Raw genomic sequence first — 26,572 nt, forward strand, 5'->3', positions numbered from 1 at the left:
ATTATAATAATGAAAACTGACACATAATTGAAATTCCATGAATCTAAATATTATCTTTTTTTAAAAGAATAGTTTTCGAACTTAGTAATAGCATGAAGGAAGATCTTTACCTTACGGCTCAGGACCCCAGCGGTAAGTATCTGGACTATGTCTCAAAAATCGTGTTTGGATCCCTGCAGTGGGGTGCAGTAGAAATAGGTCATTATATAGCTTTCTGTTTAACCACAACACGAAAACATACTGCAAGTTACGCATCAGTGAACTCTGACATAACACTCAGGAAAAAATATTGACCCCTAGCGAGAGGTGAATCGATTTCCTGGGCAAATCATACGTGTTCGTGTTGTCAGTATTAGTGCTATCAAGTTGGTTCGAGGTTTAAATAAACGAAATGTTTAACATGTTTCTATAACGAAACCGAGCTTTTCTCGCCTAAATAATAAATAATATTTGTACGAAATAGTGACTATTTTATAACGTAAATATCAAGTTTATAGTGGCCAATATTTGTGTGGTGTAAACCTAAGTCAAAGGCTGTAACAAAAAAACATTGCGTTTTTGTTTTCTGTTGAAAAACGCAAAGTAAATAAAATCTGCTACACAGTAACACAAACTTATTAAACAGAGACGCTGTTTTTAACAATATAACAGATAAAAGGTTTTCGTTGACTAAGTTGGAAGAACAAAGGAATGTGAACATTCTATTTCTGATCTCGTGATGTCAGACCAGAAAAATGTGACGTCGTAAAGTTTAAGTAAAAAAAAAAAAAGGTGTTTTTCACTTAAATATTTTTAGTTTTATCTAAAAATATAACATGTGTGTACGTCCCATATATTTTACGTTTTGTGAAGTTGAACATGTTAGGTGAAATCAACAGTAGAAAACCAATAATCAAGTGAGGAAAATGAATATGTGAAACAGATAATAATGCAATTTGACTCTCCATTTGGTAAAAAAACAAAGTTTAAGTACAAAGCTACACAATGAGCTATTTGTTCTCTGCTCATCACGGGTATCGAAACCCAGTTTCTAGTATTGTAAGTTCACCTTACTAATTAACACTGTTAGAAGAGTCTCGTTCGTAAAGAAATTATTCGGAACTACAGTTACGTAAAGACCTCGGCTCACCCAGGTGGTTAGGGCGCTCGATTCCCAATCTAAGAGTCGCTGGTTCGAATCCTCGTCATACCAAACATTCTCGCCCTTTCAGCCGTGGGGACGTTATAATGTGACGGTGGTGATGACTAACTGCTTTCCCTCTTTTCTTACACTGCTAAATTATGGATGAATAGCGCAGATAGCCCTAGTGTAGCTTTGCGCGAAATTCAAAAGCAATCAAACAGTTCTGTAAGCTAATAAATATATAAACCGTTGTGCAAGTGCTAGATGCAAGCTGAAGATACCAAATCAGCTGCATCCAGAACAGTGAGGTTTATATTTAAATGTTTAGTCACGACTAAGAAGAGTCCTCAGTGAGTTCAACTATGTTCAGGAAACGTGATAGGCTTAGGTGAAAGGAACCGTGGGACACGTGCCTCTAGTTTTGACTCAGTAGCGAAATATCCCTTTGAATGGGGAATAGAGACTTGTATATAAGTATCAAGGATGGTTCTGTTTCATCTTAGATATAGGTGAAAGGAACTGGGGGACACGTGCTCCCAAGTTTAACTTGGTATCGAAACATCCACTTGAATGGGAAAAAAGAACTTTTGTATAATTATAATGGAAAATCACTGTTTGAATTCTGAATTCATTGTCACGGCTAGTATGGTAAATTGGATTTCCTTAATCGTCGGTAACCCCCTCCAAAAAAAACAACAACAACAACAAACATTCAAGTGAATTCTTTCGCCTTTGATGATAGGTTGTTATTTGTTAGTTTTTCTATAGAAACCATTTCACTTCATAATGTCTCTTTTAGTCATCAATGAAACGTATATAGATACAATGTTACCGCTAGATTTTGTGTGTACTGTATGGCTTAGTCTGGAATGATTACTGACAACCGATGAAAACTTAGCCATCTAAACTTTACGAGAGTGTACAGTTTCTTTAAGATATATCAACTGTTTCCTGAGGGGTTCCAATTCACGATCTGTGTACAGTTTCTTTAAGATATATCAACTGTTTCCTGAGGGGTTCCAATTCACGATCTGTGTACAGTTTCTTTAAGATATATCAACTGTTTCCTGAGGGGTTCCAATTCACGATCTGTGTACAGTTTCTTTAAGATATATCAACTGTTTCCTGAGGGGTTCCAATTCACGATCTTAAGTCAGTTGTTTTTTCTCGGAGGATTTCGTTATTTTCAATTGGTGACGTAAAACCAGTTAAACAGCGCGTGCGATGGGGTTATTGTGCCTAAGGAATGAAAGAAATTTTTGTGTGAGGACTGTGTTAGTATGATATAACAGCAAGTAGAATGAAAGTTATTTCTCTTTATTTGAAGACTGCGACAATAAGTCAAATGAGAATTTTTGGTTTGTTTGACAGTAAGTCGAATGAGAGTAGTTTATGCTTGTTTCAGAGTTGTGACAGTAAGAGATGACAGCAAGTCGAATAAGAACAGACACTTTGTTTGAGAACCGTGACAGTAAGACACGACAGTAAAACAAAGTGATTACAATAACCCACTGTTTACAATAGTGGTTTCACGAATAGTTTCCCACTCTCCAAACAGAAACTGTTTTATTTAATTAAGTAGAAACAAAAGACGAAATGAGACCTAAATAACATAATTCAGTAATTATATGAATACACGATTAAGTGTATAAGGACCAAACCCAATATTTTGATAAATTGTGTAAATATTGTATATATACAATAAATGTTGCAGCTCCGAGACATGCTGTAATAACAACGTTTTAAACACGTACGCTGATTGGTTATGTCGTCTTTCAGAGTAGACTGTTTTTTACAGTTCTGTCTTAAAGACGTTAAACAACTGTTGTAAAAAAAGCAGATAATCAGAATTGTAGATGTGAGGTCTTTCATATTTCTGGACTAAACAGGTTATTTTAAAACGAGACGATTTTTTGTTGTTTTTTAATACTTGGAGAGCTAAGCACTATATACGATCTGTGATAATCGTATAAATCTTTTATCCAGCACTTCATGTGTAATAAACAGTTTAATGGTGAAATAAGGAAATGTAACTCGTTATGATTGAAGATAATGAATGACGAGATACTATTTGAGACGTGCGGCTCAACCGTGTTGAAGTAACGGTATACTTTTGTTGTATTTTTCCTATTTAATATTTTCATTCTTCTGACAGAATTATGGGACGAAACTGGTGTATGTCTCCTCTCTTTGTGTCGTCTATCACTTTTCTGCAAAACTGCTGAATTTGGTGAGATCTTGTGTGTAAAATAACACAGTTTGAAACAGTTTTTCTGGACAGTACCGTCACTTTGTCTGTAACTGTTTTCTGAGAAATAAACTAGTATTTATCTATCGTTTACTTTTGTTGGTAATTCTGAAGTCTGAAAAGTGCGAGTTGAAAACGTAACTAAAAAACTGACTAAACGCAGGAAAATTTTCTAGTGAAGTCTGGAAGTGATTTTTGATTTATTGATGCATCAGTGATTTGACGAAAAAGCACGTTTCTGTCAGGAATTGATCTTATGTCAGAAATGTAATAAAGTAACCTTCTGCAAGTCTGTTGGCCTGTTTGAAAACACGAAGTACATATTCGCGAATTTGTTGAATGCATGTTCACCTGAAAAGATAAAAGTATATACTTTGTTTTGAGAGCGAGAAGGATCAAACCCTGGATTCGCGGAATTCTGGCGTTTAGTCGTGTTTCGGAAATAAATAGACAAACATTGAAACTCAAACACAAGAGAATGATGTTGTCGTCTGTCCAATAATTTCGGTTCATCCAACGGACGTTATTAGTGTCTCATGATATTTGTGTATATTTGGCTCAAAACTAGTCTTACACTGCTAAATTAGGGACTGCTAGCGCAGATAGCCCTCGAGTAGCTTTGTGCGAAATTCGAAAAACAAACAAAAATAAAGAGTTCAATCACACGATGCATCTGTAAAACTGCACAACAACTTTTTTTTTTAAGTTTTGGTTCCCGAAAAGTTTTTGCTGATTGTGACAGGTACCTGGTGGGTATGCACAAATATAATTTTGGTTTTGTTTCATTACATAGGAACTCTGAGAAATAGACAGTTAACTGTTTACCAGCAATAACGTATTTAATTGCGTTTCTGTTTCTAATACGCTATTAAGTTCAACATAATTAAAAGTGTTTTGCTGCTGATTTTCGTTTGTATTCAATGTCCGGTGCATCACGTGCAGTGTCCAACAGTAGTCAGCAAGCATTGACGGATTCCAGTTGCCCTGATATCGTTTTTCCACTGCTAGCAATCGTCCTGTAAAACGTCTATAACATCTAACTTACTTGTTACAGTGTTACTGAGGCAATGCTACATTCCGAAACAATACGTACACACTATAAGGTTTATATTAATCCAGTGAGCAGCATCTGTGTATGCAAGCCACTTTTATAGCCTGCTGAGACAGTGTCAAGCTGACTCCGGCCTGCTCGGGCTGCATACTTTGACAGAACAGCTTCCAACTTGGCCTGATTTCATGCCTGGAAATGCCCAGACTGCACAAAACATTATTCATAGATCTCTTACAGAAACGAAAACTTTTGGACACAAATATAATAAAAGACATGACAAAACTGAAAATTTCTATGAAACGGTACGTGATGGACAAATTTGGATGTGATTTTCGTGATCAGCAGCCAAAAGTCTATAAGGAACAACCAACAGTGTTCAAGAAGCAAAACTTTGTTGTGCAGTGTAATTAGAAACAGTTAGACTGGTGTTCAGGTTTTATTATAACTATTAAAGTGTTACTTCCAGTAATCACCGTTTGACTGCAAGCAAGCTGAAACAACGAAGGAAAACAAATTTGATTTGCTTTCATCATAGGTAGAAAAAAATAGTATTTCTCTCTCCCTATATTAACAAAGAATATTTTTTTTAAATCTATCATTATCTCGTGTATCTTTCATAAATTGTTTGTGTGTAAGATGTCTGATGGTTAATAACCCTAAAATCGGGTTTCGAAACCCGTGGTTTGCATAGCACAGATAGCCCAACGTGTGTTTTTCTTAACTATAGATGCATAAGGCAAAGAAGAAACAACTATAAACACATTCATAATATACACGAGTAAATCGTGTGTTTGGTCAGACGATGTCCCCCGCTAGTACAGCGGTAAGTCTACGGATTTACTACGTTAAAATCAGGGGTTCGATTTTCTCCGGTGGGCTTAGCAGATAGCCCATTGTGGCTTTGCTATAAGAAAACACATATTTGGTCAGACGACATATTTTAAAATGGCTTATTTTAAGTGCAGTGCATTTCAGTGGCTTTTCATACCTACTCTAGGTCACATTTCACTGGTTACGACGTTTAATTTGGTTTAAATAGCTGGATAGCTTCATTGTTGATCCGCTATCTCCTTTATTTGAGTTTTCAGTGCTAGGTAATTTCACTGTTGACTAGCTACCTCCTTCTGTCAGGTTTACAGTGCTGGATAACTTCACTGTTAACTGGTTACCTCCTTCTAGCAGGTTTATCTGAGTTCAAATGTTATAAAGTCATGTCAATTACAATAATTGTATTCATTTTAACGAACTAGATACGTAGCAGTACCAATCACCAATGAATCCATTAAGTTACAGCCTTTAAACACAATAACACTGAAATTAGTGTTGAGTAGTATATGAGTTTTGTGATATTGTATTTAGTATTAACTGGTGTATATATTGTAGAAGCGAAGTGAATTAAATAATATACTTAAATCCTCTAAGTACCTACATTTATATACAATTACATATAAATATGTATCATTATGTTCTACTGTATAATGTTGTTAGTTCAGAGTCTACTATGTGTCATTACGTTCTAATGTATAACGTTGTCAGTTCAGTCTACCGGATAATGTTATTAGTTCAGAATCTACTATATATAATTATGTTCTAATGTATAATGTTGTCAGTTCAGTATACCGGATAATGTTGTTAGTTCAGAGTCTACTATATGTCATTATGTTCTACTGTATAATGTTGTCAGTTTAGTCTACTGGATAATGTTGTCAGTTTAGTCTACTGGATAATGTTGTTAGTTCTAAGTCTACTATATATAATTATGTTCTAATGTATAATGTTGTCAGTTCAGTCTACCGGATAATGTTGTTAGTTCAGAGTCTACTATATGTCATTATTTTCTACTGTATAATGTTGTCAGTTCAGTCTACCGGATAATGTTGTTAGTTCAGAGTCTATTATATGTTATTATTTTCTACTGTATAATGTTGTCAGTTCAGTATACCGGATAATGTTGTTAGTTCAGAGTCTATTATATGTCATTATTTTCTACTGTATAATGTTGTCAGTTCAGTCTACCGGATAATGTTGTTAGTTCAGAGTCTATTATATGTTATTATTTTCTACTGTATAATGTTGTCTGTTCAGTATACCGGATAATGTTGTTAGTTCAGAGTCTATTATATGTCATTATTTTCTACTGTATAATGTTGTCAGTTCAGTCTACCGGATAATGTTGTTAGTTCAGTATACCGGATAATGTTGTTAGTTCAGAGTCTACTATATGTCATTATTTTCTACTGTATAATGTTGTCAGTTCAGTATACCGGATAATGTTGTTAGTTCAGAGTCTATTATATGTCATTATTTTCTACTGTATAATGTTGTCAGTTCAGTCTACCGGATAATGTTGTTAGTTCAGTATACCGGATAATGTTGTTAGTTCAGAGTCTACTATATGTCATTATTTTCTACTGTATAATGTTGTCAGTTCAGTATACCGGATAATGTTGTTAGTTCAGAGTCTATTATATGTCATTATTTTCTACTGTATAATGTTGTCAGTTCAGTCTACCGGATAATGTTGTTAGTTCAGAGTCTACTATATGTCATTATTTTCTACTGTATAATGTTGTCAGTTCAGTCTACCGGATAATGTTGTTAGTTCAGAGTCTACTATGTGTCATTATGTTCTAATGTATAACGTTGTCAGTTCAGTCTGCCGGATAATGTTATTAGTTCAGAGTCTACTATATGTCATTATGTTCTACTGTATAATGTTGTCAGTTCAGTCTACCGGATAATGTTGTTAGTTCAGAGTCTACTATATGTCATTATTTTCTACTGTATAATGTTGTCAGTTCAGTCTACCGGATAATGTTGTTAGATCAGAGTCTACTATATGTCATTATGTTCTGCTGTATAATGTTGTCAGTTCAGTCTACCGGATAATGTTGTTAGTTCAGAGTCTATTATATGTCATTATTTTCTACTGTATAATGTTGTCAGTTCAGTCTACCGGATAATGTTGTTAGTTCAGAGTCTACTATGTGTCATTATGTTTTACTGTATAATGTTGTCAGTTCAGTCTACTGGATAATGTTGTTAGTTCTGAGTCTACTATATATAATTATGTTCTAATGTATAATGTTGTCAGTTCAGTCTACCGGATAATGTTGTTAGTTCAGAGTCTATTATATGTTATTATTTTCTACTGTATAATGTTGTCAGTTCAGTCTACCGGATAATGTTGTTAGTTCAGTATACCGGATAATGTTGTTAGTTCAGAGTCTACTATATGTCATTATTTTCTACTGTATAATGTTGTCAGTTCAGTATACCGGATAATGTTGTTAGTTCAGAGTCTATTATATGTCATTATTTTCTACTGTATAATGTTGTCAGTTCAGTCTACCGGATAATGTTGTTAGTTCAGAGTCTACTATATGTCATTATTTTCTACTGTATAATGTTGTCAGTTCAGTCTACCGGATAATGTTGTTAGTTCAGAGTCTACTATGTGTCATTATGTTCTAATGTATAACGTTGTCAGTTCAGTCTGCCGGATAATGTTATTAGTTCAGAGTCTATTATATGTCATTATGTTCTACTGTATAATGTTGTCAGTTCAGTCTACCGGATAATGTTGTTAGTTCAGAGTCTACTATATGTCATTATTTTCTACTGTATAATGTTGTCAGTTCAGTCTACCGGATAATGTTGTTAGATCAGAGTCTACTATATGTCATTATGTTCTACTGTATAATGTTGTCAGTTCAGTCTACCGGATAATGTTGTTAGTTCAGAGTCTATTATATGTCATTATTTTCTACTGTATAATGTTGTCAGTTCAGTCTACCGGATAATGTTGTTAGTTCAGAGTCTACTATGTGTCATTATGTTCTACTGTATAATGTTGTCAGTTCAGTCTACTGGATAATGTTGTTAGTTCTGAGTCTACTATATATAATTATGTTCTAATGTATAATGTTGTCAGTTCAGTCTACCGGATAATGTTGTTAGTTCAGAGTCTATTATATGTCATTATTTTCTACTGTATAATGTTGTCAGCTCAGTCTACCGGATAATGTTGTTAGTTCAGAGTCTACTATATGTCACTATGTTCTAATGTACCTGGTCTGTTCAAAAAATACGCGGACTGACGTCATAAAACAAAATGTACTTTATTTAGAAGTTACAGGTCTGGGACTCCTTCAACGTACTCTCCACCCCAACGCACACACTTATCCCAACGGTGTTTCCACTTGTTGAAACAGTCCTGGTACGCTTCTTTTGTAATGTCCTCCAGCTCCTACGTCGCATGTGCCTTAATCTCGGAATCGTCTCAAATCATCTTCCTTTCAAGGGTCTTTTGAGTTTGGAGAACAAGAAAAAATCGCAAGGAGCAAGGTCAGGTGAGTAGGGGGGTGGGGAAGAACAGTGATCGAGTGTTTGGCCAAAAACTCGCGAGTTTTGAGGGCTGAATTTCGCCGCAACGCGGTGCATCTTCAATTTTCGGTCAAAATCTCGTAACAAGATCCAACTGATATCCCACACTCTTCAGCAAGCTCCTGACAGTCAGACGTTGATTTGCCCGCACCAGGGTGTTGATTTTGTTGACGTGTGGATCGTCAGTTGACGTGGAAGGACGTCCAGGACGCTCATCATCTTCAATGGACTGTCGACTATCCTTAAAATGTTCATGCCACTTGAAACATGCCGTACGCTTCATAGCAACATCACCGTAAGCCGTGTTAAGCATAGCAAAAGTTTCAGTCGCAGATTTTCCAAGTTTAACACAAAATTTCACAGCAAGTCGTTGCTCCTTCAGGTCATTCATTCTGAAATCCGCCAAACGAAAAAATTGCACTTCACTTAAAACCGCGTAGCTAATACACAAATGAAGACATCTGCAATCGGAAAATGGCGTCGTAATCAGCTGATCTGTGCAAACCTAGCGACACCAAGCGAATTCCCCTGGAACCAACTGGAGCCGCGCAATTTAAACAGTCGGCGTATTTTTTGAACAGCCCTAGTATAACGTTGTCAGTTCAGTCTACCGGATAATGTTATTAGTTCAGAGTCTACTATGTGTCATTATGTTTTACTGTATAATGTTGTCAGTTCAGTCTACTGGATAATGTTCTTAGTTCAGAGTCTACTATGTGTCATTATGTTCTACTGTATAATGCTGTCAGTTCAGTCTCTAGTGTTCCGTACATCAAAGTTACTTCTATTTTCGAGTGATCCCATTGATAACGATGTGTTTTGTTAATTATAGGTCATTAAACAGAAGGTCTATCTATAGATTATTAAACAAGCCTGTTTATCTCAGCCGTTATTTTTATATATTATTAAACATCCTTTTTCTATTACTTCTTTACTGGTTTTCCAAAAACGTGAATATAAAACCCTATTACCTTCAATAATTATTACTTGTTTAACAAATATAATTTCTGTATGTTTATTAATAATTCGTATTTAATGTGTTTTTTAACATGTAGAACTTGTACAAGCACATCATTCACTATACGTGATATTTTATTCTAATAAATTAGGCTCAAAACAAAAAATAAAAAACTGCGCTTAGAACACATAGTTACGAGTTACCTAGCTGTACTACGGCGTTGTTAAAGGGTAACTAATGAAATAGGGCTCCGATGAAGTTGGGGATACATCGAATATCAGATGTAACAACAGTTTATTATAGGGTTTTATCAGAAAAGTTCACTTTTAATCCAATTGTCATTCTTCATATTTTATGCCCCTATCCTCCTCAGCTTGCTATTTGAAAGATAAGAAGTTTGTGTGTGTTTTTCTTTTAGCAAAGCCACAAAGGCTATCTGCTCAGCCCACCGAGGGGAATCGAACCCCTCATTTTAGCGTTGTAAATCCGGAGACATACCGCTGTACTAGCGGGGGGCGAAAGATAAGAAAAGGAAAAACATTCTGGTTAACAAAGTTTTGTCGTTTGTTTTTTTTTCATACCATTAAGAATTCTTCATTTCATTAAACGTAGCTATTACCAGTGTCTCAAAGTTATGCAGGTGAAGTGATTAGTCAGAAGACCTTAACTCTATGACCTACCTTTGTACTCTCGTGAGGTGGGGGGATAGTTAAAATGTCTTATTATTATAATTAACTTACGTTGTGATTTTATCAAGCCTTCTAGTCAACCAGTACTGTAAACACGAGATATTTCTCGTAAAATAGACGTATCTCTACAGTTCCGAGGGATTATATTTGTAGTCGTTTTCACTTTGCGTAACCTCACGCACTAACAATGCTTTAATTCACCTCGAGCACTATAATATCTTAAACTCACCTCGTGCACCTCTGTTAATCATTCTGTGCTAATGTAAGTTAAATTTATCACGTAAGGATTGCTATGAAATATTACAACAACTTATTTAATTGTTACAGAACGTTGCGTAATGCAGTAATTAGAACTAATATCGCGCTAAGCATCGATGCAAATTGAAATGACACGTTTTGTAAGTTGTATGATGTATGTAATTCTTAGTGAATATCGAAGGTTGGTTTGTCGTCAAGAATGTTCTGAAAGCCACAAAAGCCATCCAAAAGTATTTGTAATTAACTATGTGGCAGTTATCCTAATTAACTCCTTTCAAAATTTTAAAGTAAAATGTGCCTACATTTTAGTTTAGTAAAGTAACGTTAATAGGGCAATGCACGTTAGTGAACGTTGAGGAACTTTTTATAATATACGCACGCCGAATAATTCTTGGCTCTGTGCAAACTCAAGACGTTCCACATAAAATGTAGGTTTTAAAATAATAAATTAAGTAAACGTTAACAAGGTATTTTTACTACCTTTCATTCGTTTTACGTTATTTCTGTTACCGCATTTTATATGTAAAGACAATAAATATGTAATATATGCCGTGTTTTATATCTAAAGACAAACACTTAATCTATACTTCATTTTACATATAAAGACAGTAAAGCCATAACATACACTATTTTACACGTAATATATTTTATTTCACGTGTAAAGACAACAAAGACATACACTGTTTCATATCTAAAGACAGGGCGCAAATAGCCTACTTGCTTTGCACCATAAAACACCAAATAACCAATCTGAAGACAGTAAAATTTAATATATAATGTTTTACATGTAAAGACAACAAAGATATAATACACAGTGTTTTATATATAAAGACAATATAGACGTAATGTGTAATGTTTTACACGGAAAGGCAACGAAGACGTAATAGATACTGTGTTTTAAATCTAAAAACAATATGAACGTAATATATACTGTCTTATTTGTAAAGATAGCAAAGACGTTTGGTTTGTTTCTTAATTTCTGCAAAGCTATTCGAGGGCTATCTGCGCTAGCCGTCCGTAATTTAGCAGTGTAAGACTAGAGGGAAGGCAGCTAGTCATCACCACCCACCGCCAACTCTTATGCTACTTTTTTACTAATGAATAGTGGGATTGACCGTAACATTATAACATCCTCACGGCTGAAAGAACGAGCATGTTTGGTATGACGGGGATTCGAACCCGCGAATCACGGATTACGAGTCGAGTACATTAATAACCACCTGGCCATGCGGGCCCAACTGAGACGTAATAAATACTTTTATATTTAAATATAACATGTAATATAAACTGTATTTTTTATCTAAAAACAATAAAGACGTAATGTATACTGTGTTTTAAATCTAAAGACGTAACATATATATACTGTTATGGCAGTAAACATAATATTTATTTGAATGGAGAATAAGATATGTACAAAGTAAAAAGCAAATTGTCGTTTTATTTTACAGACGAGGTGTAAACTTTTCTGCTGTATTTCTAATGGCTACAGGAAATATAAATTGTTGTCTCCGTTTATTGACGGGAAAAATGAGATGAAACGTGAACTGACGTCTGTTTCTGTTTTGTTTGTTTTTTGCAGCAGTAAAAAGATTGTTTTATAATCGTGACTTCTCTTTCAACTATTGCTTTTTTCTCTCAGTAATATGAAGTGTGTTCTATATTTTTGATGAATTAAGTACTTTCAGTTTTTGGTTTGTAATTCTGTTTGAGTGAGAGATATTTTGATGACAATTTTCATTCTTTTTTCTGCTGGCAGTTTGATATCTTTGACTCTTGTTGTTTTAAGAAGTTTGAATTTCTTCTCACAACTTGATTAAATAACTGAAATTGTTTTTATTTTTTTTAATCAAGAGAATGATTGTAAGGTAAGATTTTATTCTCGGTTATTTATAAGAATATGTCAGTTTCATTCAGATGAAGATGTAGGGGGCGTTTCTAATTCTCAACCCTTTCCAACGAGTCTGCCACTAAATTCAGTTTAGTCTTGTTAACCTGTTGTGGTGCTGATGTTTCCTTCTGCCGAATAACATGAGGCACTCGACTCGTTATCCGAGGGTCGCGGGTTCGAATCCCCGTCACACGAAACATGCTCGCTTTTCCAGCAGTGGAGGCGTTATAATGTTACGGTCAGTCCCACTGTTCGTTTGTAAAAGAGTAGCCCAAGATTTGTTGGTGAATGGTGATGAATAGCTGCCTTCCCTCTAGTCTTACACTACTGAATTAGGGACGGCTAGCGTAGATCGTCCTAGCTTTGCGCGAAATTCAAAACACAGCAAACCAAACCGAACAACATAAATCAACAAATGTAGAAAATAGAGAGAGCTGTTTCCGCCAGGTCTGTACAAATTAACCGAGTAACTAAATAAACCTGGTATAATATTACTTCTGTAGTTTATGAAACATGCTTTGCAACATGGTAACAAACAGGTTTTTCCTTAAAACAGTGGCTGTTGCGTAGACGACTGATAGAAAGATAATAATAAGCGTTGTATGGTTGACTAATTGATAATGAGAGAGAAAGAGAAATATATAAGATGTATAGAGAAGTAGAGAAACATACATGGGTATATTAACAGATAAATGGATATATATATAGAGGGAGATAAGCAAGAAGAAAGAGTTAGATAAACTATGAGATAGAGAAATAGAGTTTTATTCTCTACGATCTTTTGTACAGACGTTTAGCACATTATATTTGCATTGAAGTCCATGTCCCTTCGTTTAGTCATACTCCATCTGACGACCATGCATCTTGACAAGAGTCAATTCTCAAGCCTAGTTTCACTGCAAAGGCTCTACCGCAAGGCTATCATGCTCAAATCACACTACGACTGCCCGAGTTTTCTATAATCTATAAAGCGTGGGAGTAGAACAGTTTCCCAGCGTTGATGTTAACGTTCAGAACACGCAGAACTATATAGGTATATTAACATGTCTTGGGAACAACTTCTGTACACGTGATCTGTGTTGTTTTTACAGACGGACATTCTTCTTGATTATGTTGCATTACTGTTGCCTGACTCATGTTGACAGCTTTTGCCACTGACTTTTATGTTTTTGAACTTTCAGCTGTTCAATTCACTGCACTTTACTTGCCAGAATATGGACACCACTTATATCAGGATGGTCCTGATATCTAGTGTTGATCCATATTTCTTTGTTTTCCAACACCACTAAGTACAAGGGATATTTACTTAATTGTTAAAACATAAAAGTGGGATTATGTTCTTCACTTAACATTGTAGAGCAATCAAATTCAACATGACTTAGTGTTGAGAATTATTAGGCTTAACGTAACTCAGTGTAGAAAAGTAATAAGATTTAACATGAGTCAGTGTTGGAATATCAACAGGTTGGGTCTACAATATCATTATTATTTCCTTAAATCGAATTAAATCAATGACTGAAGCTGTTGGAAAACTGTTCGCTCCTTTCAGTGATAAATATATCACACGTACGTTGGTCACGTGACTTATCTTGAGTTTTGGTGGATGGACCAGAGTTTTTACATTTTTTTTTTAAATGATTAAAAAGAACACCAAATTATGGAAGGTAAAGTAGGTAGGTAGTTTCAGAGCATTTTCGTAAAGTTTTAGTTTCGTTACCAAGTGAACTCACTTCAAATGATTTCAGTTCTTGTTCTGATCAGATAATGTTTCGTAGGGCAAGGGCCTTTTCGTCTGAAGTTGTCTGGTGCCTGGTATTTTGTAAGCTGCGATTTTGAGTAAAAAATATGCATGGGGGCAAATATTCGCTACTGTGTGTGTACAGAGTTTGGAGATTCTGATGTGCGTTTCATTGTATAATGGTTATCGTGCTGGACTGTAAAATTGGGGATTTGAGGTTCGCATCCCGTATCATTGTACATTATCAGAGTCAAATCCACCTATTCAAGAGTTGGTGGTAGGTGTTGTTCACTGTCTTCTCTCTAGTCTATAACTTAAATTAGGGTACACTATCGGATACCGTAAGCTACACACCAACAACTGTCTGTTATCATGCCTTAAGATGCACACCGTTTGTTATCGTGACATGCCGTAAGCTACACACCAACAACTATGTTACTGTAACGTGCCATAAACAACACACCAACAGCTATGTTACTGCAACGTGCCATAAACAACACACCAACAACTGTCTGCTATCGTGACGTGCCACAAGCTACACACCAACAACTGCCTGCTATCGTGACGTGCCACAAGCTACTCACCAACAACTTTCTACTGGTGATAGCTTTCTTTTTACTTTATTACAATGATAAGTTCACTCTAGTGTTCTGGTTGAAGGTCTAACTGTTGGTTGTATTAAAATGAATTGCAGTTTACACTTTTGAAAGTCAATGTATACAAACCAGAGACAAGCCCACTAGCTCCCCAGATAAATACACTATCGTTCTTATATATAACGGTCTTATGATAATATTTGTCATTAGTGGAGACTGGGAAACCTTAGAAGGGTTGTTTTTACTTATAGAATTGTGTGTTTATGTGTATGTATGCATATATATATATATATGGATGACTCTACCGTAATTTAGCCCATGTTGGTTATTTGACAAAATAAAAAAAAACATTTCGTTAATAAAGAAAAATATTTCCAGCAATAGTCTGTTGATATCACTCTATTTCGCAGTTGAAACAACCTTTAAAACACAAGTTTATCGGGCTTTGACAACTGAATAAAGTCGACCACAGAAAGTGAGCTTTGCTGCAACACAGGTTCGAATCTAACAAATGAAATTACGTGTTAAATTCTCTGTCATACCGTATACTGTGGCCCTAGGAAGTCGAATCCGAAGTTTCAACTTATGTTTGTGAAACGTTAGAAAACACCACCTTTGTTTTCACTTGTAGCTTTTTTTGAAGTCTTAACGCTAGAATGTGTTAAGTGTAATTTTAATGAACTGGCACACAACTATAACATTAATTACCCAAAACTTAAATTTCAATTGAAAACGCAAACAACCGCTTGTTGTAAACGATATCTTTACTTGATTGTTGTAAACGACAAGGGCTATCTTTACTTGATTGTTGTAAACGATATCTTTACTTGATTGTTGTAAACGATAAGGGCTATCTTTACTTGATTGTTGTAAACGATATCTTTACTTGATTGTTGTAAACGACAAGGGCTATCTTTACTTGATTGTTGTAAACGATAAGGGCTATCTTTACTTGATTGTTGTAAACGATATCTTTACTTGATTGTTGTAAACGATAAGGGCTATCTTTACTTGATTGTTGTAAACGATATCTTTACTTGATTGTTGTAAACGATAAGGGCTATCTTTACTTGATTGTTGTAAACGATATCTTTACTTGATTGTTGTAAACGATATCTTTACTTGATTGTTGTAAACGATATCTTTACTTGATTGTTGTAAACGATATCTTTACTTGATTGTTGTAAACGACAAGGGCTATCTTTACTTGATTGTTGTAAACGATATCTTTACTTGATTGTTGTAAACGACAAGGGCTATCTTTACTTGATTGTTGTAAACGACAAGGGCTATCTTTACTTGATTGTTGTAAACGATAAGGGCTATCTTTACTTGATTGTTGTAAACGATATCTTTACTTGATTGTTGTAAACGACAAGTACAAAAGATGACGAAACCAGAACACAGATATGTACCGTTTCGATTGGAAGGACACGAAAAATAAAACCAAGTTAAACGTTTCGTATGGCAGTGAAAAGGGAACACTTCTGGTCAGTGACACCTTTTTCTCCGTTACACATCTCGGGCTGTTTTGTTTTTGTTTCTTGCTGACAAAGAAACTTCTTGTCCTTACTACCAGGTGTTGATTTAAAACTTCTCTTTCAGCCACCTGACGTCACCTCGTGTTATCACCTAGACATCGAGGATAATAATATGAACTTCTGAAACGCTGTCAGAGGATTGATTTAATGTAGTGGTTTTCCTACAAGCGCTTGTAAAGAAGGTTAAGTTTTCTGTTAATAGCCTGGGTACCAGACGTTTCTTATAAACCAACGCTGCTGTAACTAACACGAGTACAGAAACGTCATAAAAATATTTTGTTATAGAAACCTCTAATCCCTAAGCCTTTTTCTTATTACCATAAAGTTTTACGAGGGACATTTTGTTAATAAACATAGTACTACTGTTTGTCTGTTTAGCGGTCATTTTGTTATCACAAGATTTGTAGCGACTTAGTTTGAGAAAATCAGTGTCTTAAAAATCACGGTTACAGTTCAAGAACTGTTCACAAAATACATTCTAGGTTTACTATAAGACAGCTACCATTGGCTGATTGTGATGGGTTGATAAAACAAAACAAAAAAAGACAACGCCACCTGGTAGCACATAGCCACACGACTTAACTATATTATATGGCACAACGGCATGTTTGCCGACTTGCAACGCGAGAAACCGAATTTTGATATCTGTAGTGGGCAAAACATAGGTAGCCCGTTGTGTATCTTTGTGCTTAATTATAAAGAAATGAAACATGAAATACGACAAGTTGATATAATATTAGAGAGATTTTCACATATTACTTTATTTAACTATGTTGTACGACAAAGTTATGTAATAATACGGAGACCTTCACGTATTGCCTTCTTTAACTGTATTGTACGACAAAGTTGTTTAATAATATGGAGATTGTTAAGTACTGCTTTCTTTAATTGTATTGTACGACAAAGTTATGTAATAATACGGAGACCTTCACGTATTGCCTTCTTTAACTGTATTGTACGACAAAGGTGTTTAATAATACGGATATTGTTAAGTACTGCTTTCTTTAATTGTATTGTACGACAAAGTTATGTAACAATACGGAGACCTTCACGTACTTGCCTCTTTAACTGTATTGTACGACAAAGTTGTTTAATAATACGGATATTGTTAAGTACTGCTTTCTTTAATTGTATTGTACGACAAAGTTATTTAATAATACGGAGATTGTCACGTACTGCTTTCTTTAACTGTAATGTACGACAAAGGTGTTTAATAATACGGAGATTGCCACGTACTGCTTTCTTTAACTGTATTGTACGACAAAGGTGTTTAATAATACGGAGATTGTTAAGTACTACTTTCTTTAATTGTATTGTACGACAAAGTTATGTAATAATACGGAGATTGTTACGTACTGCTTTCTTTAACTGTATTGTACGACAAAGGTGTTTAATAATACGGAGATTGTCACGTACCTTTTCTTTAACTGTATTGTACGACAAAGGTGTTTAATATAATACGGATATTGTTAAGTACTGCTTTCTTTAACTGTATTGTACGACAAAGGTGTTTAATAATACGGAGATTGTCACGTACTGCTTTCTTTAACTGTATTGTACGACAAAGGTGTTTAATATAATACGGATATTGTTAAGTACTGCTTTCTTTAATTGTATTGTACGACAAAGTTATGTAATAATACGGAAACGATTAAACATTATTTTCCTGCCCTTCTCATTTCACGTGGCTGAATCCTGATGTAAAAGATATCACAGCAGTGTTAAGGTGTTTAATATTCTTTCTATATATATTCGAATGAGAGTTTTCCAGTAAGGGGGAATGTTCGAGATTTTGTAATCAACTTGATTGAGAACCCTAGGTAGGTAGAGACCCTCTGATCTGAAGGGTTATTAGCATATTGAGCGTGTGTACGCTTTAGGTGAGTATATTACATCTGACGTAATGTTCACACGAGTTGAATAGGAACACTGTTCTGTTCGTGGAATGAATGTTTCGTTATTTTAAGTATCTCGTTTGGTTAAGGTCAAGAATGTAGTTGCGCGTTTGTTGTAACAGCGTGACACTTGATGTCCAGTTTGTCTATTTCTCACCGTCAAAGAAAAACCTCTCTGTGTTCTCATTCAGTCAGTCCATTTGATTTACAACTAAGTTTGAACTTGTATCGAGGTGTATGACAGGTTTTTTTTTTCTTACCATCGTGGTTAAACTTCTGCACAAAAGCTATTTCAGCATTTTATTATTATATATTTGGATTAAGATATTTTATTCTATTATTTGATATAATTGAAAATAAGATATTCTAACATATTCTCTGGTTATTAGGATATTTTATTATATCCTTCTTATTAGGATATTTTGTTAAACCGTTATAAATATAATACGTTATTCATGACTGACAACGTTGCTACTAAAAGGCACGTATTTTATAATGATACTTAACAAGTGTATTTGAAGAATTTAATTAGCTTTCAAAGAGAAGTGCTTAAGACGGCGAGTTTTAATATCACTATTTGCACGAGATTACTGTAGGCTAGAATTATATCAAAATATTTTCAGTTTTGTTTGAATATAACTAATTAACTTTTAAGACTCGGAAGTTACAAAAACAGCCAGCGGTTAAAATCCCACCTTTATTTAATGCATAGCCTTCATATTATAATTTAAAATATTAATTTTTTATGCGTATATGCAGGTGCGCAAGCAGAACATAGATCCAGTAGATGAGCATAAGTGTGCAATGAATTATTACCATAGGCTGAAGTATTCCTCAAGATAAGTCTATTCAACAACACACACCATGAATCTTATCTCAGGATAAACCTACTCATCAAGACACCGTGAATCTTATCTCAGGATAAACCTACTCATCAAGACATCATTAATCTTATCTTAGGATAAACCTACTCATCAAGACACTGTGAATCTTATTTCAGGATAAACCTACTCATCGACTCACCTTGGATCTTATCTCAAGATAAACCTACTCAACAACTACCTCAAGTAATCTCAAATTTGCCAAGGTGGAAGATGTCCTTTCTTTTCTTTTTAGAACAATAAATTCTCCATTCTGACACTAAGGAGACACAAGGGGATAGGAAGAGTGCTTCGGAACCGTTCATAAAGTATTTTCAAGATGAAACATCACTCCTAGATCTTTATTATTGAAACTTTGATATATTTAATTATTTCAAATAAATAAATGTAAAATATATGAATTAGGTTAGAAGAAGTAAGATAAAAGGAGGTAATATGATGAATTTCCCCATCTTTAAGAATGTTCAAACCAACCTCTTTGTGAACAGACCAAGTAACATGTTGTACAAAATCACATACTTTGTAAATTGTTCTGGTGGAACTAAACTACGTCTTTTTGTTTCATGGTAGTCTCGTTGTAGCATTTTTTTTCTTCTTCCACAAAGTTTGGATAAATAAAATTGAAAATCTAACTTCAAATATTCTGATTGAATTTTCTCAATAAGTAACGAACGAACGAAGGTAATAAAAATAAATATTTAACAGACGTTTAGATATAGCACACCAGACTAGAGGAAACATGAGATTTTTACAAAAAGTATCAAGTTCTGTAATTTTCATTCACGCATTAAATGTTTGTATAAAAATAAACTTGAATTATGTATGGTTGGCTCGTTTTTTTTTTATATATTGATTTCATATTGATCAGGGTTAATTTCTATTTGACATATTTTTATCAATTAGGAAAACTTTGTTTGTTGTTAAGCTCAGTAGGCTGTTTGTGCTCTGTTCACCACAGGTTTCAAAACCCGATTTTTAGCGGTGTAAATTATCGGACTTTCCAAAAGTAAAATATCATATTGTGTTATATTAATCTATATAGTTTGAGAGTTGGTAGTTAGTTTAGTTCTATACTGAAGTATGTCTTTTTCTGAAACCCTTCTCTAACTTTTGTCACTCGATGAGACAGCCGTAAGTCGACGGACTTACAATGCTAACGTTCGGGGTTCGATCTCCTGCGGTGGACACAACCGACAGCCCAATGTGGCTTTGTTTTAATGGAAACACAAAACCGCCAAGTTAGCCGTAAATGAGAACACCTAGGATTAGCTGTGAATGTGAAGGTTCAAGGTTCGAACCTTGATATTCCACTGAACGTACTTTACATTTCCCAGCTGTGGATACATCTTAAGAATTACAGACAAATCCCTTCGTTCGATTCGAGTACTTTTACTCTCTCTAACCAGCCAGTTGGTGGTAGCTGCTGTTCTCTCTTCTAACCAACCAGTTGTTGGTAGATACTGCCCTTTCTCTAATATATCAGTTCAAAATCAAGAATACTACCACAAAAAAAAAAGCCCATGTGAAACCAATCCAATAAACTTACGAAGAACCCTGAATGCTGTTGGTGGATACTTTGATTTAATGTCTCATATGGGGAGAGTTGAGTGTTCATTATATTTTGAAGAATGGAACATATAGCAATATACAATGAGTAAAGGCTAAAAGCTCGGGGAAAAAAACAAAAAAAAACAAATCGATTAATAAATTTGGGCCAGTCTTGTATCATGTTTTATCATATGTTAGTAGTTTCCACCTATTGATTAGTTTTGAAACTCAAAATTATTCACTGTTGACATGTTTCCTGTTCTATGAGTCTCTTCAGTGTCGCTTAAAGGACGGATTTCGATAATGCTTAATCAGAACAGATGTATGTTATTTCTGGTTAACTTGATGGTAAACATTTAACACTATTTTAGTCACGACGGTGGTGACTTTGAACTAATGTTGTAATCTCTTCACAGAATACGATATTAAATACTGAGAATGAAAATACACCAAACCCGACCAAGAGTCCCGACATCCACTTGAAGTCTAAGTCTGACAGTATTCATTCTGACTTCATCGGAGACTTGGACAAATTCACTGATGAATCAAACTTGGACTACTGGAACGTAACTCTCGAGGTGAGTGACAAATAATTATATCGAGGAGCGTCAGTTCTTTGTTTTCACATTAGAAGATGAATAACAGTGAAAACTGTTTCTTTTGTTTTATTCACTTACAACCACTAGTATAAACGAACTGATCGAAATATCTTAAGACTAACCAATCAACCTATCGATTTGCTCTCGTTTCGAAAAATAAATATCATGTGGCTTTTTGTGATAAGCAGCGCTACCTGACGAATCTTGTTGTATAATCACCATCAACTTTAAACAGCTTTCGATGTTTTTCATTATTGTTGACTATCGTTGTTCACCAAGCACGTGACATGGTCATCTGTATTCTAAAGACAGCTGGTATCGGTATTACAACTTTAATTAAAATAAAGTACAGAACAATATTTCGACCTCTTAAGTCATCTTCAGGTTAACGTGGTCATTTTTATCCGATTGTGAACCTTGTCGAATATAAATATTAAGAATCACGACTATATCAAATCACCACTACTGTGTTTTCATTAGTGTGTAACTCACTTGACATATCAGTTCAAAATAAAGAATACTACCACACAAAAAAAAAAAGCCCATGTGAAACCAATAAACTTACGAAGAACCCTGAACCCTCTTGGATGGTTATAGGTGACGTGTATGTACCGTGGTATCTAAACAGGTTACTTTCAGACTCAACTCTTACGTTTAAAGAGCATAAACAATAAAAAATTTTATGTTAATTTTGAAGTCGTTAAACTAATAACTAAGATTTGATGGACTTGAATAACGATTTACCTTATTCTCGTCTTCTTATGACATGACTTATCAAATATAACTAGGTTTGACCTCTCTTTATAATGATCACGCTGTTCATGTAATGTAAGTACCTAAAATCGTTTCTTCTATATTTCCTTTTGTGTAATTCTTGTTTCTTTTCTACTTTCATAGGTTTTGTTTTATTTCCAGTACAACACAAAGAATATTATTGTTTTGTTATATTTCCAATACAATATGTAGAACATTATTTTAATCCAACATAACACGTAGAACATTATCGTTTTTTTTCAAACATGACGTAGAACATTATCGTTTTGAGCAAGGATTATCTTCTCCGTTTCCTCGCTCAGCAGGATCGTAGATTTTTTACACCCGATGGGGTGGATGGTTTTACAACCACTTATGTGGACTGTTCAATTTGCAAATTGGTAATCTCTGATTACGTGAAACGAAAGCTGTAAACATGCAGTCACAGAGTAATCTTGTTGCCACGATACTCTGCATGTATACTTAGGCCTACTGACTGATACTCTACGAACTATCGCTTAGATCGAAAAGCTTAGAAGCACAACTATATTAAAGATTTCGGCTACTGAAAAGCCTACATCAAGGCCTAATTATGTAATTCGATTGGTAAGAACATAAGAACAAACACAGAATTTGTAGGCCTGTGATGCAATAAAACAATTCAAAGAGACCAAACTGTAGGTGGGATAGTTATATGCACCATATCCCCACCTAAAATGAAGAGGGATGTATCCCACATCCCCCCAGGATCTACGACCCTGTCACTCAGTGTTATATGGGTGTCGAAAAAACAAATTCCATGTATTTATTTTTTTACCTATTTTAGAAATGAAAGAGGTTTCAACAAAAAACCTTCCACTAGATCTTTAATTTTATTTTTGTTGTCAACTAATATGCGTTGTATGACAGCATCTTTAAACGTTCGTTACACATGAAACATGCGTTTTAACAATAGTACAATCTAACCGTGAAGCTTTATTTATCGCTAAGTAAAAGACATTTGTTGGTAGTATAATAATAATAATAATAATAATAATAATAATAATAATAATAATAATAATAATAATAATAATAATAATATAATAATAATAAACAGTTTCGAAAAGTATACAAGAGAAACTTGCTAGGCCATAAAATTAAAATATACAACACTGTTTCTTAAATTAATAAACTTTACGAAATACAGCGATGCTTGCTTGCGGGAAAAGTGACTGCGAATATAATCAACTAACATGATAAATTAATAATTTTCTTCAACCTTCCCTTAAATTTGATATACCCAACAGAGTGCACTAGCTCTATTATCTTAGCTGAAAATGATAGATTGTTTTATTTAAAAGTTTTTAATAAACATCTTGCTTTTGTTAAATCCTTTTCATTCCGAGCTATTTTAGTGGAAAAAATGTAGACGAGCCAAATATAGTAATCTGTGTCTTTAAGCTGAATTTGTAAAATATATAGTACCCCATTACATTAAGCCTAAATCGTATATTATATCGTGCTCTATTTCATTAAGCCTAATTCGTAAAGTATATAGTGCCTTATTTCATTAAGCCGAATTAGTAAAATCTATAGTACTCCCTTTCATTAAGCCTAAATCGTAAAATGATTTATGTGAAAATTTTTGCCACGCACGAAGAAATTAAATTAGTTTGTAAATTGAGGAATAAAGAAAGGCGTACAGCAACTGAAAATATATGGAATAAAATAAGAGAAATTCTTCAGTAGCTATTTGCATTCTTTAATAGACTTAATATTTTGTTTAAAACTTTTGGGTTTTAAAATTATATTTGAATTTTGAAAATTGCACTTCCCGTAAAGATATCTCAATGTTAAAATTGTATATTTTAAAAACTTCGAGATAACAGCTGTGGCTGATATATTTATATACATTTATTCATAAACATTTAAAATTAAGGTAAATACAACTTCAAATAAATTATTGAAATGCTGATTATGCTATGTATCTGCTCCGTATTGGCTTAGCGATAATTGTGAGGGCTTACAATAATTGAAAAACATGTTTCTATACCCACTGTGGCAGAGTATAAATAGCCCATTGTGAGGTTTGTGCCTAAAACAAGAAAAACAAACATATGTTTAAAGTTATCCTTTATTACTGTTTATTTCGTAACCATAACTACATAGTGGATATTTTAATTTTCGTGCTCAAAGTAGCTTGGCCCAGCATGGCCAGGTAGGTTAAGGCGTCTGAATCGTAATCTGATGGTCGCGGGTTCGAATCCCCGTCGCACCAAACATGCTCGCCCTTTCTGCCATGGGGGCGTTATAAAATGACGGTCAATCGTTGGTGAAATAGTATCCCAAGAATTGGCGGTGGGTGGTGATGACTAATTGCCTTCCCTCTAGTCTTACACTGTTAAATTAGGGACGGCTAGCGCAGATAGCCCTCATGTAGCTTTACGCGAAATTCAAAAAAATCAAAACTAACCCTGGTGGCTTAACTGTGATGAGTTTCAAGATGTATACCATCAAGTGGGTGGAGCTTAAACTTCCGTGGCTGACACAGAGCAGATAACTCAGTTCTATAGCTTTTGTTTCTAAATCCAACTGTATCTTTTTTACATAATAAAATGTTTAGAAATGAAGAATACACAGATGTACCTTAAACTGAAGGTCGACTATTATAATTCTCCATTATTAAAATAAAGATCATCAACCTACTATTGTGGCGCTATCTAGTGAGCAACAAGCAGCACTGACACATATTCACACCGGCACCAATGAGCCGTTTTTATATTTTTAAAACCGTAAACCTCGTTCTTTTTTTTTTATCTCTTTGTGTGTGTGTGTGTCTGCACTGTACATTGCATTGTTTTAATATCACGTGAGGTTTAAAATCACAACAATGCGAATAATGACCGGTTTGGACTTCATGGTTTTTACTGAAATTATTGGAAACTTTTATTCGAGTTTCTTACGTTGGAGAATTGACATTAGTGAAGTGGGACAAGAGGGCAAACGTTTTGTGGTTTGTTTATATTTTTGCTCGTAGGAATTCCACGATCAATCTTTGATTTCCAGCATCCTGTTTGATTTATGTTTCTTGATAAACTGACTTCAGAAACCCTAAACTTTAAATCCATCAACCAGAACAGCACCACGGTTGAATGCAGGGGCATGTTGATTTCCTGATAAATTTTTATGGGGGGGATGTATAATAATCTTCTGATAAACCACCATTGTTGAACATAAAGAGGGGTGATAAATACAGTAATAAATGGTGTCGAATCTTCACCCTTTAGGTTTGTGGTCGTAATATTTTAGTTATAAATTAAAAATATTAAACAAGGGTGTTTCTGTTTCTTTGTTGTTTTTAATGGATTGATTTATAGTGGGACAATTTGTATGTTAATAAACAATAAACTACTATAAAAAATTATAATTAGTTTTAAACAGATAATGCGTTTCCAAGGTAATGTGAGAGATATTTTGAGGGTTTTTTTTCTTAAAATTGAAAGAAGGGTGCAGTTTTGAAGGACACAGAAATTTTCTTGTGTCAAAACTGCATATAATCATATCTTATCCGAAAAAGTCTTCCTCCTGTAGCACAGCGGTATGTCTGCGGACTTACAAAGGTAGAATCCGTTTCGATACTCGTGATGGATAGAGCACAGATAGACCATTGTGTAGCTTTGTGTTTAATTACAAACAAACAACCTGAAACAAATGTCTATCTATAATGCTTGTGACCGTTTATAACTCTTTATCTTTACAAAATGGTATTTCGAACGAACCGTTGTCTAGCGTTGAGAAAATTCCAAACTGTTATGAGTTCGTGTTTTCCTTGTTGTTTTTAAGTTGGATGTGTTTATCTTAAGTTCTGACTGTGAATACACTTACAGTACATAATTATCTGAGTCGTTCGTGAACCTTTTTCAAGTCTTCTTTACCTTGTAGTTCGATGGTAAATATCGTGTTTCCACATTATAGTTTAAAACACAAGAAAGAACGATATATTCGACGAAATGAAAATAGTTCCATATTTAAAAATTTAATCAACTAACATTCACTAGATATCGCTGTTGTACTCTAAAGGATCAGATTCCGCAAGTTGGCCTAGTGTGGGGTTTCATGAGATTGTTTTGGTACCCGAAAGGACAAAACGTTGAGAACCTCTGATCTTGAGAATAGAGGAAACGGGTTATTCCTATACTGTAGAACTCTGGATTTCAGCCCTGGGGATCCGGGTTCAAATCCGCGCAATATTACAAAACTAAGTCGCACTTTAAGTTGTGTGTGCGTTACAAAAGCGGCAGTCAATCTATTAGCATGATTAATGGGTGATTGGGTGTTGCTGACTGGCTGACTTTAAGTGGTCAATTATTCAAAATTAGAAACAGGGTTAGATTGTCTTAGAGTTGCCATAAAATGGAATAGAGAATACTATATAATTGTC

General features: G+C 34.5%; 1 protein-coding gene across 1 annotated transcript in view; it reads left to right on the top strand.

The window, feature by feature from the left end:
* LOC143243860 (uncharacterized) overlaps positions 1-26,572 on the top strand; it is a 52,889-nt gene that overhangs the window by 22,165 nt on the left and 4,152 nt on the right. The window contains exon 2 of the mRNA XM_076487595.1: positions 21,217-21,378. Coding sequence (XP_076343710.1) covers positions 21,217-21,378 — 162 coding nt within the window. The remainder of the gene's footprint in view (positions 1-21,216; positions 21,379-26,572) is intronic.

The sequence above is a fragment of the Tachypleus tridentatus genome, chromosome 2 (genome assembly GCF_004210375.1).
Source record: "Tachypleus tridentatus isolate NWPU-2018 chromosome 2, ASM421037v1, whole genome shotgun sequence".
Lineage (NCBI taxonomy): Eukaryota > Metazoa > Arthropoda > Merostomata > Xiphosura > Limulidae > Tachypleus > Tachypleus tridentatus.